At 36.6% G+C, this 16264-nt stretch overlaps 2 protein-coding genes across 4 annotated transcripts; one reads left to right on the plus strand and one right to left on the minus strand.

The window, feature by feature from the left end:
- Positions 1 to 3586: 3586 nt before the first annotated feature.
- On the plus strand, positions 3587 to 7065 carry LOC18434284 (palmitoyl-acyl carrier protein thioesterase, chloroplastic). Its single transcript, XM_006844351.4, has 7 exons — positions 3587 to 4071; positions 4225 to 4602; positions 4691 to 4824; positions 5179 to 5292; positions 5427 to 5598; positions 6437 to 6505; positions 6703 to 7065. The coding sequence occupies exons 2-7, from the start codon at positions 4252 to 4254 to the stop codon at positions 6925 to 6927; spliced, it is 1065 nt and encodes a 354-aa protein (XP_006844414.1). The 5' UTR covers positions 3587 to 4071; positions 4225 to 4251; the 3' UTR covers positions 6928 to 7065.
- LOC18434670 (Gap junction beta-4 protein) lies at positions 6952 to 15594 on the minus strand. 3 transcript variants are annotated; one of them, XM_006844350.4, is made up of 4 exons: positions 14791 to 15594; positions 12353 to 12593; positions 11163 to 11280; positions 7658 to 8058 (listed from the first exon to the last, which is right to left on the minus strand). In XM_006844350.4, the coding sequence occupies exons 1-4, from the start codon at positions 15333 to 15335 to the stop codon at positions 7967 to 7969; spliced, it is 996 nt and encodes a 331-aa protein (XP_006844413.2). In that variant the 5' UTR covers positions 15336 to 15594; the 3' UTR covers positions 7658 to 7966. The 3 variants fall into 3 exon arrangements, with proteins under 3 accessions (XP_088725713.1, XP_006844413.2, XP_011623389.2); XM_088869587.1 differs by lacking the exons at positions 7658 to 8058; positions 11163 to 11280 and adding an exon at positions 6952 to 7167; XM_011625087.3 differs by lacking the exon at positions 11163 to 11280.
- Between the last annotated feature and the right edge of the window lie 670 nt (positions 15595 to 16264).

Here is a 16264-nt window from a genome sequence, read left to right on the forward strand (position 1 = left end):
GAATAACAACTTCTAAACACGGCCCTGCAAGTTCCTTCGCAGTTTGACCTCTAACACCCAACCCTGCCTCAGCTATAGAAGCTACCATATGTGGGTAGAAGTCTGAGCTTGTAGAATTAAATGATAATAGATTAGCATACAAGAACATGCTAATCATCTTTCTTGTTTTTTTTATTAATACACCTAATGACGAAAATTTTAATTGTTTTTTATGATATTGTGACTTGTGGGGATCAAGTCCAGAGGGTGTGCGGGTCACTGATGACACATCTATGGGTTCATGTCATTGAGTAGTAGATGGCCGACAATAAGAGGATGGGTGACTAGAAAAACTACGTCTCAATCTACTAGATGTGGATCTAAGCAATGAAGGCCCACATCCACCCCTACTCGGTACTACATGTTCTTGAGGTTGACGGCTACTAGATGCACCATCCCTTCTCCCATACATCTCTTGAATTTCCATTTTTCTATAATTAAGCTATTGAATACTGGCAATCCTAGCTCGTTCCATTTGCGCCTCGAATTCTGCCTTTTGGTCATCTTCCTCATCTATTGGACTTACGTACCTCCTCTGCATCCCTTTCTCTCTGAACTTTTTTTCCTTTTCCTTCTGTAATTAATTTTAGCATTTGTTGTTTTACTTCTGGTGGTACTTCTTTACAACCAGTGATATTACCTTTTACCCAAACAAGATGTACTTTTAGGCGATAAATACCACCACCAATTTCTTTGCTACAAATATTACATCGAACTCTTCCTTTGTCATTTACTTTTGTATCATACTGCCATGTCACATCTCCCCTTCTCATCTTATTATTTTCTTGTAAATTTTCTTGGACATAAAAGTTCATTAAAAGAATATTTATTTGGGAAAATCACTCTACCAAGGGGACATTGTAAGCATGGATATTTAAGCCTTACTTTCTCATGAAAATGAACAAGTTGCAATAACATCCAATAGAAAAAATAATTATAATTAAGATGACCATGAATCTCCATGTCATTCAATTAATATTTCTCAATAAAAAACATGCATGTGTGCCTCTAGACCATGAAAGCTGAAAAAGTCATGCATGAGGGGCATGCATTAAGAAATGTGGTCCTTTTAAACCGAGATTGAAGTGATTTTCCTAGTTATTGGAGAAGCATGGGGTAATACTAAGAAATATATTTTCTAGAGGGCTAAGGTCAAGTAAATCTTTCAATAGGGAATATGAACAAAAAAAAGTATCCAAACCTTTCCCAAAGTACATGTTACACCATGAAATTGAATAAGAGCTGCAACCTATTAAACAACAAGTAATCCATATAAAGATACCTCCATTCTTGATGAGCAGTTTGCATTTTATGTGATAGTGACCCTTGCCATGAATATATATTCAAAGTAAAAAGTATTTCTCAAAAATTTCTAAATGGATGCATCAGAAGGGAAAAATACATCCACTTTTCAAAAGTAGAATTTAATACACTCCTTGCCATAAGTTTAAACTATAAATCATGCATTGCTCCAAGGAGTTCTACAAGCTAGTATAATAGATCAATTCTGTATGTTGATCAAAACTGAAGATCTGATAAGACATGCTGAGAAGATATGCTGCTAAAACTAAAACCTCTATAAAAATAGGCTTTAAACACAATTAAAGTTGAACAACTAAATATATCTAGTTTTCATAATATTGCTGCATACATAAAGATATACAATCTTAATTGCTGCATACATAAAGATATAAAATCTTAAGGCTTTATGACACAATTGCATAATGAAGTATAGCCAACAGGTAATCCGATACTTAAAGAATACTTGGAATACTGAGTGTTTTTAGAATCAAAATGACTCTACAAAATCAAATCATTCATAAAAAATGTCTCCCTAAAATTTAAAGAATATTTGGAATAAATTTTTTTTTTTATTGAATATATATATATATATATATATATATATATTCTCATATTCATCAATAAAAACATATTTTTATAAATATATATATTATATGACATTAAAAACAACCCTCGCAAAAAAAATATCAATTTTATTTTTCATTCAATAACCCTAAAATCCCGAAAATCCCTAAAACCTCAAAAGTCCCCAAAATCGACCTCCAAATTTTTGTTTTTGTTCTAAAATTTCACACAAATATTGTTTGAATAATTATAAAAAACGTTGAAAAATGAGGAAACAAATTAAAAAATCGTGGATTGGAACTGACATTCTTTGATTCAAACTTGCAATGCAGCCCCAAATCTCTCTGTTTGAATGAAACCATCACTCTAGAAATGTAGATATCTCTTTGATGATTAAAATCCCCCAATTTGTATAAAAAAAAAATGAAAAACAACCCCAAAATCATTAGTATGGCGGATTTTTGGTTGAAAAATGAAGAACACACAAAAATGCCAAAAATATCCATTTTTTTATTCAATCATCTTGATTTATAAAACATTTACAGTGTATACGGTCAATTATTGACCAAAAGAAAAAAAAAAACGCTGAAAAAAGAATAAAAAAGACCTACATAAAGGGGATCACAGGCTCTGTTTAATATAACGGCTTCCGTAAAATATAGCGGTCGTTATATACACAATACCGTTATATCGGTTATATATATGGTTAACCGAACCTCTTTTGAAAAACCGGCCAGGTTTTTGGAAAAATCACCGGTTAGGCAATAAACCGGTCAGTTTTGGACTCTTTTTTTTTTGGAGAATATTATCTCATGATGTGTACTTTAAAACCGTACCAAACCGGAATTGCCACCCCACTGATAGCGAGCTAACCAGTCGGTTCCGGTTCGAACCAGCCGATGTTGCGAACACTGAATTCAGTGTCACGCCCACCTTACTTTGATTGTTAACGGCCTCAACTGTATACGAACCGTACCCTTAGTTAATTTTATTTTCCTAGAAGGGCACAAAATTCATTTCCCCAATTAGATAAAAGGTGTGGTTTGTGTAAGGTTGCAGCCCTAAACAATCAAATTACGGTGCACCTCCATTGTTTATCGTAAATATAATTTTGATGTTAAAATTTCTTAGGATGGCTTGAGAATTTATATTCATCTCTAATTATAAAATCTTAAACTTAAAAAATTGTTCAAATCAAGTACATCTATAAGCACATCAAAATTTTGAAAATAGACGGTCCAGATAATGCGTTACAAAATACTCTATTTTTAGGATTCGATTTTTTTTTACCTTTTCATATTCATATATTTCAATGTTGAGCTGATCAATTAGAGAGCTTTTTTCGAAACAGCCTTTTACAACCGATTTTTTATTTTTGATGTGCACCTTCATTCTACATTTGAAAGTTGCTTCTTCCATAGTGGACCCTTCTTGTTTAAGGCTCTAAACAACATCAAAAGGCATTGGCACATGACCCTTGTAATTTTACGGCTTTAAAGAAGCTTAAAACCCTAATTCCATGGAGTCAAACAATCTACGAGCCTCTAATTCTCTCTCCTCAATTTTCTCTCTCTAGCTTCTCTCCCATCCTATAGTAGTAGTTGTGATAGGTAACCTGTAACCGTCGTCCCCCATCCCCAGTTTTTACTCTCCTTCATGTGGCCCCCCAGCTTTCTCTCTCTAAACCATCATTTGCCTTACTCTTGCCCTTATTCCTCTCACCCATTCGAAGTAATCTTACCCATTTTCTCACTCTAAACCTATCTTTTGCACTAAAGAAAGGTGACGTGGGTCCTGGTGTTTCATGGGCCTGCAACCACCTCAAATAGCCCAAAATCAGACACACAAGAACCCCACCTTGTTTCTCTCTCTAGAACGTTTCTCTCTCTAGAATGGCGTGTGGGTTAACGATTGAGTGTTCAATCCCTAATTCCCCGAAATTTCGTGCACCCCATGTTTGTTGAACTGCATTTCCTGCTCAGATGAGTTTGAATGACATTTTCTCTATGTTTTTTAAATGTATAAACGTATCCATTAAAGCATAATCATGCATCTTTTGCTCTCTTCAAGGGGTTAATCCGTTTCTTAAGTACTTTTCCGTCTGCGTTTAATGGGTTGATTTACAAGCGAGAATGTCGGCTTCCATTTTGAAAACATTCACAAGAGGTTGGCATCTTGATTTGTTTTTGCATACTTTTCTTATGAAATTATTGTTGCGGTGATCTAGAGAGAGAGAGAGAGCTGATTTAACTCTTTGCATTGTTCATTGTATATATATTGCTTGGGTAATGTTCTCTTACATGGGTTTCTTTCATTTAGGGATGAAAGCTTAGAGAGACTGAAAAAATGGCAATGGCAAACAGGGTTGGCCTGGTTAACTTGTTGGGGCTTGTAGAGACTGAGAATTTTAGGGAGAGAAAGTGCAACTATGTGTTGAGATGTGAGAAGAGAGAGGTTAGAGGAGTGAGAAATGTGAATAGGGTGAATGGGAGAGAATCAGCTGTTCTTGAAGCTGAGAAGGCCAAATTTCTGAGCAATGGCTTGGATTGGCCGGGTTCGACTTCTACTATGTTGGCCTCGAAGCTCGGGAGGTTTGTGGAGAAGCAACTGGTTTATAGGCAAACCTTTGTTATAAGGTCTTATGAGGTTGGGCCGGATAAGACTGCATCCATGGAGACCCTCATGAACCTTCTCCAGGTTGATCTCTCTCTCTCTCTCTCTCTCTCTCTCTCTCTCTCTCTCTCTCTCTCTCTCTCTTTGATCTAGACGTTAGATGAATGAACAGGAGACGGCTCTGAACCATGTGATGAGCTCTGGTTTAGCTGGTGATGGGTTTGGTGCCACCCAGGAGATGAGCATTCGAAAACTCATATGGGTTGTCACCCGAATCAACATCCAGGTTGATAGATACAGCGCCTGGTAATCTCTCTGATCTTTAATTAAGACCATTTTCTCCTGGTTCAAAGTTCAGTGAATTTCTATTAAATTTCTCAGTGCATTCAAAAGAAAGAACCAAAGCGAAAGAAAACCACGGAATTTTCACATTTAAGCTTTTCATAATTTTCACATGAAAGCACAGAAAATGAGCTTAGGAAAAAAAAGTCACAAATTCATTAAAATGCAGCATAAAATTTTGCTCGCCATGTAAAACTCTCATCCAATTAAAAAAAGGACGATCTGTTTATATATAAATCATGTGAATTCCAGTCATTATCTCCTTCTTTTTTTAAAAAAATAAAATTACGTACTCTCTTACAATGAAAGATTTTACAGGGGAGACGTAGTTGAGATCGATACATGGGTTGATGCGTCTGGTAAGAATGGAATGCGCAGGGACTGGATTATTAGAGATTACCATACTCAACAAATCTTAACAAGAGCAACGAGGTAAGCATTATTATCCGATGGCTTTGATCAATGCTATACAGAGTGGAATTGAATCCTAACAATACATTTTGGTAAGATGTAAAGCTCAGTAATGGCCTAACCGAAAATGAAGAATGTGTTTCTTGAATTTGCAGCACATGGGTGGTGATGAATCGAGAGACCAGGAGGCTTTCGAAGCTCCCTGAACAGGTGAGAGAAGAGATCAGGCCTTACTACCTCAAGAGATTTGCCTTCTCTACAGATGATACTGAGAAAATCAACAAGCTCAACGATGACACTGCAAAGAATATCAGATCAGGCCTTGTTGTAAGCTCTCTTTATCTCTAATAGTTAAAGGAATGGAATGAATTAACAGGAATTAAGGATTTAGAACTGAACTTACTTCAAAATTCACTGTCAGAGAGGATGGAAAAATATGAATGGTGATGTGTTCCTCACTTATCCCTTTCAGTTTTCTCTTCCTCATTCACTTCTTTCAAATCCTTAATTTTCCAAACTGAACAATGAGGAAAGACTAATTTGGAACAACTCCCCCAAAAAAATTGAGAATGGCACAAACAGCCCAAATACTAGGTATATTACCACAGAATCCAATTGAGTTTTTGTGATGAGCACTTTACTATGTTCCCATGGGAGCATAGTGTGCACATCTACTTCATCGTGCAAAACACCTATTTAGAATAATTATTTGTCTTGAATTTGGAAACTACATAAGAACTACCAGATAATTATTATCAAGAGAAAAAATTTGAATTTAGAGTTTTGTGACACTTAGATCTAACACTTCAAAAATTGGATTCTCTATTTAATCTAGAGCATTATTTTTTTTAGTACATGGTGAGTTTATTTCAAAAATTATTTTATTGAGATTAGTTTATGGGTTGTAGAGATTACACTCCCAAAAATCTGAAATCTAAAAGGTACTGTTATACCCGAGGGAGTAAATGGATTGTGCACTGCCGTAGGTGTAAGAATTCTTTTGGCTAATATGATTGGTGGATGTTACGATTAATGAGAGAGAGATAGGAGAGGCTTCTCTCATAATGATGATGGTAGTGAGCATTTGTTAACCAGCAAGAATATGTGATTGACAATTGGTTGTATGAAAGTGTAACAGAGTTTCAATTTTTGTGTATGTTTTCAGCCGCGATGGAGTGACATGGACATGAACCAACATGTAAACAATGTGAAGTACATCGGTTGGATATTCGAGGTCATTCTCCACCCCCGACCTAGCCATATTTTTTCACACCATTATCGAGCCTTTTCCCAACTATTTAAGATTCGCTAGCTAAATTTACACCCAAATCCCAAAATATAATCCTCTTTCATGTCATTTTGGCTCTCTCTTCTCTAATGCATCTTGCAAAAATAATCCCCGACTCTAACAAAAGCAGGGTGAAATTGCAGAGTGTGCCAATGAAGGTGCTAGAGGACTACACACTGGCTGGCATGACACTAGAATACAGGAGAGAATGCTTGCTTTCGCATGTGCTCGACTCGCTCACGACCATGGAGGAGGAGCCTTCCATTCCATCAGAACTTGAGAGCACCCATCTTCTACGAATGCAGGCTGATAAGGCCGAGATCATTCGAGCCAGGGCATACTGGCGATCGAAGGGGTTAAATACTTAAGCTGTTTAGCACCATGTATATACATTCCTCATTCTTCGGCATTCTATTTCATTTGAGAGAGAGAGATAGGTCTGCGCCATCTATTTGTTTTGTTTCTTACATGGAGCAATAATTTGCCATCAGTGGTGGCGTTTGATAGTTTCTACTCTCTTCTCTCTCTCACATATGCCCATATTCTTTTCCACAGCGGCGACCTTGTAAAGGATGCTGCTTGTCTCCCCCCTTCTGCTATGAACCATTCTGCAGAACCACATTTTCTAATTTCTTCAACAATGCAACAAAATCATCATACTCAGTACCAATACCAAAACATGCTACAAGAAAAACCCCGACACGAGAGAGAGAGAGAGAGAGAGAGAGAGAGTGTCACAGTAAATAAAACTAGCTGATTGTTAAGGATTCAACCAGAAGATATTCAGAAAAAGAAATTTATCAAAAGTTACTCCAGAGACGAGCTGTTTAAAATTTATCATGCGTTGGAATAGTTGAAAATGGGTAAAATGTTAAACAGCTGATATCTCAAGCGTTGTTTTGATAACTTACCTTCAAAAAATTGCAGAACTGGATGACACTATTTAACATCTTACTTGTAGCATTTAACTTAATTTCAATAAGTCCATAAAATAAATGTGATCATGCGTTGGAATAGTTCAAAATGTGTAAAATGTTATACAGCTGATACCTCAAGTGTGTTTTGATAAACTTACCTTCAAAAAATTGCAGAGCTGGATGACACTCGATCTGAATGTTATCATTACTACTACAAAAAATAACATCGTTACAAACAACATGGGGGGGTTCTCAATGCAAGCCCCATTGATTAAAAAGAATCAACTCAAAAGCCTCCAAAATCCTAAAACAACAACACAATGGTTAAAAGAATTAAAAAGAAAAAAAAAGCCTCGGAGTACAAAACCTGCCAAAAACCTGCCTTGAACCCTAATACTACATGGCATAAAAGAGAAAAAAAAAGACACTGGAACACAAAGCAGCCTTGAAACTCTAAAATACAATACAGTGGATAAAGATAATGAAAGCCTCAGAGTACAAAAGCTCCCTTCTCCTGTGAAAGAATAGGAGCAGAATGAGCAATCAATGGCTCATAATGATCGGCCCCAGCACCACACCAACCTGTATATTAGGTCAACAATATATCATCTAACTTAAAAAGTGATAATGGCAAAGTAAACAGAAATATCAATGGGTTCAGCTTAAATATGTCATAGGATCATATAAAGATTTCAGAAGCATTGTTATCATCAATATTATCAGGACCAGAAAATAGCATCAGCTGAAGCAACATGATACTAAATTGCGCATCAACAACACGACACAAACAGATGCCCCACTCTCTCTCTCTCTCTCTCTCTCTCTCTCTCTCTCTCTCTCTCATATGTATGTTTGTGTCTAGTGGTTGAACAAGACAAACAGATACCCCACTCTCTCTCTTTCTTTCACACTCTCTCTCATATGTACATTTGTGTCGGTATTTCTCGATACGATGGAGCATCACCATCACCACTGCTCATTGCAGTAGCAATGCTGGTGGTTCTCTGCTTCACTGTCCAACACACACACACACACAGAGGACAAGCATGTCGTAAGGGATGGAACAATCACACCACCACCAAATACAACAGCAAGGAGCATCAGACGTGATCCATTTATCAGCAGTCTAGTGATTTCTTCTAGCATCTTGCAATTTTTGTCTTTCTAAAGTTTTTAGTTACACATCATCAAGATAATCATAACTAGTAGTTCTTGAGCAATTACTATCATTATCATCAGTGATGCTGCCCAAAATACTGCTCTCAGGTATTTAGATAAAAAAGATAAGCTTAAAAGTTACACGAGGAACCACAAAAGGGAAAATTAGTCATTGAGTCTATCATTTTATGTCTTTTATTTATTTCTCGAGTCTTTTTATTCATTTAGGGGCATAAGTAGTAATTTCTAGAGTATTTTATGTCTTTTTATTCGCTAAAAGTCTTTTATAACGAAGGGCAATAATTAAATTAAATGGATGGTCAGGATTAAGTCTTGTTTGGGGTTTTCTTATATAAGGGATGTACTCAAAATCATGTTATAGACTTTAGTTAAAACCCTAGAGCAGCAAGTGCTTAGATTAAATGGATGGCCAGGATTAAGACTTGTTTGGGGTTTTCTTATATAAAAGATTTACTCAAAATCATGTTATAGACTTTAGTTAAAACCCTAGAGCAGCAAGTGCTCCTTCTTTTGCCTTTGATTTTTTATTCTTTCTCTATTTTTGGATCTTCCCTATTTTCTTCTTTGATAAAACCCTAGCTCAAGCAACTAAGTCTGCATTAGGTTGGTATTAGAGCCCAATGTTCAGTAAGGATGATACTGGTACATGGTACTGTAGCACATACTGTAGCAAATTACTATAGTACCGTACTGTGCTACAGTTGTGTACGTTACTATAGTACGATACTGAAGCAAGGTACTGTATCATCGATTTTTGTGCCCTAGATCAACAACCATGCCTCCGCGTAGAAGAAAATGAGGAAAAGAGAACCATAAAAGCCTTTGATGCGAGTTCGTGAGAAGTGATTGCAGATCTAAGGAGATTGGTTGAAACCCTAGATCTACATTTGGCGCAGATGGACGCCCCATCTCAGGAGGATGAGATCGAGGTAGATAAGTCGGTGACCAAGTTCGTGTCAGACAGGTTCAGTGCATAGTGTCATCGACCTAGGCACGAAATCGATGATGATTTGAGCAGATGTTATGAAACTCTATCCGAGGACAACCATGGAGAAACTTTGTTCTCACCAAATTGTTCTCAAGATCAGCACATTGTGAACTACGACTCACCACAGTCTTTAACAAATACTTGGATGAAGGTTTGGATATTGAGAAAGAAATGGCACATTGTGAACTGCGACTCACCACCAGTCTTTAACAAGTACTTGGATGAAGGTTTGGATATTGAGAAAGGAATGGGTGATCATAAATTTAATGATGATTCAATCTGTAAAGAAGATCGTGCCATTGGAGAGATTTTGTCAAGGAGTTCCCAAAAATATTGGAGGTAAACGGGTTTCTTCGTCCCCATAGAAAGTAGCAAGGCGAATGGTATTGACAGGAGGTAATGATGATGAATATCTTCTTCTTGGAGTTTTATTTGAATATGGAGTATCATGTGAGGTGTGCCCCGAGGGTTTGGTGATAATTTCCTATGAGCTTTTTGCTATTGAATTCAAAATAAAAGGTGGCTATCGAATGGTTGCTTATCTTATTGTTCAACCTCAACCATTATTTTGTTTTGAGTGGAGAAACACTATATCGAATCATTATGTGCAAATTGAAGTCACAAGGGTAATGCATCATTAAACTTGTGATGCTTCAAAATTCATGTTAGAGTTTTCTCTGATGCATTCAGGACCATGAGCGTTGTGCTTATGTACTACAAATACAGCAATTCTCAAAAGGCCCAAAGCATGGTTAATCCAATGTAAATGGGGAATACAGTAAAATGGCACGTCTTGATCTCAAGTCTCATCTAGGTAGAACCATTCAATACTTTGAAGAAGATCAATGACAATGCCTATCAATTAAAGCTTCCCAGTCAAATTCGTACTTCTGATGTTTTAATGTCAAGCATCTCATTCCATATATTGGTGATACCTCAAACAACAAGCCTCCAAATTTGAGGGTGAATTCTTTTGAGGAAGGGGGAACTAATGCAACCCAAAATACTCATCTTGGGTATCTAGATAAGAAAGAGAAGCTTAAAGTTTACAAGAGGAACCACAAGGACAAATTAGTCATTGAGCCTATCCTTTTATTTCTTTTATTTATTTCTTGACTCTTTCTATTCACTTAGGGGCATAAGTAGTAATTTTTATAGTTTTTTATGTATTTTTATTCACTTAAAATCTTTATAATAAAGGGTTATGATTAGATTAGATAGATGGCTAGGATTAAATCTTCTTAAGAGTTTTCTTATTTAAGGGATGTACTCAAGCATAACGGATGATCATGTTATAGACCCTAGAGCAGAAAGTGCTCCTTTTACCTTTGGTTTTTTAAACCGTTCTCTATTTTTGTATCTTCCCTATCTTTTTCTTTGCTAAAACCCTCGCTCAAGCTACTAAGACTGCACGAATCAGAATCATCGACGTCATCATTTTTGTTAGTAGTAGTGGTAGAAGATGTACTACTAATATTATAAATAATAACTGCACTCATAAAAAAGAATGGTGAATTACCTCTGCCTTTCATGAAAAGGAAGAATGGGGGCTCAGAAATTTGACCCCGGGGATGATGAGGAAGAAAGAATATGCAATTTTCATCATCAATCATTGCATCTGATCCATGAGACTGGACCTGGAAAAATACAACGTTTCACAACCCCACTCAACAAGAATTGACTTGATACAATAACGATGCAAAAAATCTGAATTGAAGGAGCAACTCGGTCTACAAAATGCTACAACAAATCAAGAACATATGTTCCCAATAAATTAGGCAGCAAGTGTTTGAAATTTTTGTCTTTCAAGTTTTTGCAAACCTTTATCCTAGTATTCATGAACAGTATTCCCTTTTAGGGAAAGAGCCCGGGTTTACTAGGTTAGCGCATGACGATTTGCAACGCTATGTCCTAGGCTCAATTCCTACCAAGGGTAGGGGTCCTTTCCCTACCGACTCACCCAAAAAAAAAATTCGGAGGATTTTTCTTACCCAAAAAAAAAGACAGTATTCCCTTTTGCTCATATTTCACACATGCGCTATCATGTACTTCATTCAACAGGCACCCATGAAACATACCACAATTAATTGATGCATATTTGGAATTTATTACAAAGACCCACTTGCCAGATTAGAGAGAATTCAAAGATTGGGATCTTTTCTTTTTTCTTTTCTATTGGAACTTGACATCATGTTGCAGTTTCAATGCCCTGATTTCCAAGCCAAGAGCGCTTTTCTCACTCGCCTATATTCATTCACTTGCAACAAAATTTATTTAAAAAAAAAGAGAAAACTAGTTTAATTTTTAGAAATAGAAACAACTATATCAAATAATTGGGAAGAAAACAAGAGAATTGGACAACAAAGGAAAGTTCCCACATATTGCTCTCATTCAATGCACACTTCGAATTGTTTGCACAAACACATTTTTAATCAATTAGAAAAATATTAAAGACAAAGGATCAAATATACAAGCATTTACAATAAAGGCAGCATAAGAATTCAGTAAAACTACTATATGAAAATGCATATTGAAGTTTATTTGCATAAATCCATTTCACCAAATCAAAGGAATTAACAACAATCACACTTTTGAATACACAATTGTTATAGACAGAACAAACAAATCTACCTGTAAAAAAGGCAGCTCTTTTTTAAAAAAGAGAATTGAAGAAATAAGAGAATTGGACAAGAAGAAGAAAGCCTTTACCACATATATTTCTCTGTTGAACTCTGTTGCTAGGCTCTCAATCGCTATATCATCGCCAAAGGCAGCAGATCTACCATCTCTATTCTCATCCACATAAAGTAAACCCTCCTCTGTGTATTGTAAAGTGATAATATCATGTTCATCATCTGGTGAACCAGACACTGACATATATGTGGCCCAACTCGGGCCATCAACGACGGTTATGCATCTCTCCTTGTAAATGGTCTCTGCAGCCGTTTCTCTGAAACCCCAAAGGATCCAAGAAAATAAATGATGGAAAATAATAATAATAATAAATATATATATATATATATATATATATATATATATATATATATACTCAAAATAAGAAAAAGGAAAAATTGAAGAATTTAAAGCATGGGTTTTGTGCTCATATCAATTGACCAAACACTATAAAGTTCGAAATGGAATGACACTAGGAAAAGTATACATGCACCAGAGGACGTCCACTCCAGTTTAATCAAAATGGTGGAGGTTGGTTGTAGTTTCCAAGCATACACATGCATCTTATGGTTAATCTCCACTATGGTTAATCTTCGCTGTCTCTCATCAGGACTAGCATAGGGATGGTACCACCATGGTTTGTGACCCAAGTGATGTATTCCCTAAATGCAAGGTCACTAGAGGTCTATTCTCTTTCTTATATATTGTGGAAGCAGCATTGCATGTACATGAAATGTATGAGAAGGAGATCCAAGAATGATTGGATGTAAAATTCTTTTCCCGAGAGTGTGAAGAATTATTCAAGAACTGCATGAATGTTACATTAACATGAGTAGAGTTTTCTAGTTATTGCTAAAAAAGAATGGGGGGAGAAGTATGAGGTTCTCTGGGTATTATAGTAATTTTAGTTGAATCTCAGCCAAATGCTGGGTAAATTGATAAAACAATGACAATGTAAGAACACTGCTATCTCAAGGGGACACAACCACGTCATTGCCAAAATATAACTCATCAAAGCCCACTGGAAAGCCCTAGAAGTAGAAGGTTACAGAGGTCTTGAGAAAGCTTAAAATCACAGCATTGCTAAACCGTAATTTTTCTTGGTGGGAGGAATCCTCTGATCCTAACGCACTTCCAGAACCCTAACTTCTCAAGGAGAGCAGACTGCAGACCGACCTTACACAATCTGCGTGTGCTAAGGCATCCATGCTTGCTCTCAACAATAGAGGGTCAAGATTAACAGAAGCTGGGTGAATGCCTGTTATCAAGAGCTACAGTTAATCTCAACCTCTCATTGTTGAGAATGGACAGTGGATGCCCCTGTATAACATATATCATACACAGGTTGTATGTGGTATAGTTCCACTTCTCAATGCTAACTGAAAACCCTAGAAATAAAATATTAGACAAGCCCAACCAACACAGCATCCAATAGAACCCTAATTTTAAACAGTTGCATAACTCCCATGGACCACCCTTACCACATTCCCCTATTTTACTTCGGCTTTAAGGGACATAACCACACCATGCCAAAACCCTAACATAATATACTAACTCAAAAATATTGTCAAAACACTATTTTTTGAATCTCAACATTGTCGAAACATTAAAGCAACTTTCCCACCAAAACCCTAATTTGAACTGAAAGACCACCAAAAATCTAAAGCTGAAACCTGATCCTTAACGGCTATGAAACTAATGGATTTCAGAAACACTGCATTTGATGTGAATGTGAACCTTTGAGCTCCACTACTGAAACCCCAGCACTCAAACTAGCTGCAAATCTTAAAAGAAATAAGAAGCGCAAATTCATCACTTCGGAACACCCCAGCTTAAACAAACCAACAAAAAAACACCCTAATATGTGACAGTGCCAAAAACAATATTAAGGGGATGAAACCCGCAAAGTTAATACTTACAAACCTACACTTTCTAAGCAAATCTGAACCCTAAATCCATGCCATTTCTGGAAACATAATGTTGCCACTAAAGCAGAATCCTATGGACGGAATCATTTTAAAACCAAAATACATCAAATTTAACCCCCCAAGTTCGCTTGGTAGAAGCATAAATTCCATATAAATAACATGCAGAAAACCAAATAACACCAGAAGAATTGTTAATCCAAACTCTTAAAACCAAGAATAGAAATGTAACGAACCCAAAAAAATATCAGATTCTGAGCATCTAACGATTTACAATATCATTTGAAAAAACACAATGAACTCAAAATTTCTCAATATAAAATTTCAAAATTAATATGCCCATCAAAGCATCAACTGAACCATAATGAACCCCAGAAACATCTGAATCTGATCTTCAAACCCATTAGCAAAAACCAGATCAAACCCAAAATTGCTCTTAAACTCTAAAAACCCCATCACCAAAAACAATATCAAAAACAAAATTCCTCAAAACCCAACTCAATGGAAAGCCCAAAGATCTGACAAATTTACAGATATCAACCAACCAACCTCTGCAAACCAAGAGCTACGAGCTCGGAGATCGCTGCATCGAGGCCCTCTCTCTGGTCCTTCCTCGCCAAAAGCTTCACCTCTTGAACCAAGTGAACGCCCCACCCGGCCTGTAAATCTGGGGAGTACATACTCCTTATAGCCCCATCAATAAATCCTCTATGTAACCCCTCACTCTCGTAATCCTGCAAAAATCTAACCACTGTTCTCTTTCTAAGCTCGTTAGGCTCAACCCTTACTTCCATTGCCGCTTTCGAAGCCGAGAAGAGGCAGTTCCCGTCGGCCTGAACATCACCGCCATGAAAGAGCAGGAACAACGAAGACGATTGATTTGTTGGGTGCTTCCAAAGAACACCCTTTGTGCACAGCTTTTGCAAGCTCCTCTTTTGTTCGTCTTCTAAGCCAGTTAGGGTTTCGAAATCTGAACCAGAAGAAGGTGGGTCTTCTTCTTCTTGTGAAGGGCGGTCGAGAAGGGGGTCTCGCCATGGCTGGAGAGCTGAGGAGCTCTGAACAGTGGCGGATGAATCACAGAGGAGCTTCCCCATTTTCTTATTGACCAAATTGCCCCTCGCCCGTTACCCTCTCTGCAAAGGGGGTAGAGGGAGAGAGGGTAGAGAGAGAAAGAGAGGGAGTGTTCATGGATGGTGAGTGTAATAAACGAGGGAAATGAAGGCGTTGAAAAGAGACTGCCATCTGTCACTTCCAAAATGGCAAATGGGTCCTTTTCCTTTCTAAAAAATGATGGCTTATCGGTCAGAACGAGCACTTGGGCATTAAGGAATGGCTGGCTATAACGGGAAGAACGTATATAACGGTCAGTGAATTACTGTGTTATAGCCTTGTAGTGTAGGGAAAGGGGGTGGTCGTGGTGGACAGAAATCATTTTTATTTTAAAAACTTGACTGAAAAAATAAGATAAAAAATACCGACAAAAATACTTCATATGGGATTAGGCTCAAATAATCGGATTCAAAAAATCAAATAAATTAAAATGTTAAAAATTTTAAAATTCTAAAAAATAAAAATTATGTCAATGCCATCAATAACTAATTCATCTATAAAAACTTTTTTAGACTAATATAATTAAGTCAATTAATTTAGATGTCTTATGACTTTCATCCAATTATCTAATATTGAATATATAATTAACTAGAAATTTTTAAAATTGAGCATAAGGCACAGTATAGTAAAAAAAAAAGTTAGGAATTTTCATGTAGCCATGTATCATCATCATCATCATCATTTACAAACATGTCATCATGTTCCGCCTCTTCGAAAACCTCTTCTACAACCAAGTTGTTCAATATTAATTGCATTATAATATCGAATTTCATTTTCACGCAATGCAGTCATCATCTTCGAGTTCACTCGTATGTAAATCAAATCGGTTAACATAATTGTTATCAATCTATTCATTTTTTTGGTTTGAGACGCATCAAAAGTATTACAATTTCTTTCGCACGCTGATGAGCTA

The sequence above is a fragment of the Amborella trichopoda genome, chromosome 6, assembly GCF_054954075.1.
Source record: "Amborella trichopoda isolate Santa Cruz 75 chromosome 6, AtrichopodaSantaCruz75HAP2 v2.0, whole genome shotgun sequence".
NCBI classification, from domain to species: Eukaryota; Viridiplantae; Streptophyta; class Magnoliopsida; order Amborellales; family Amborellaceae; genus Amborella; species Amborella trichopoda.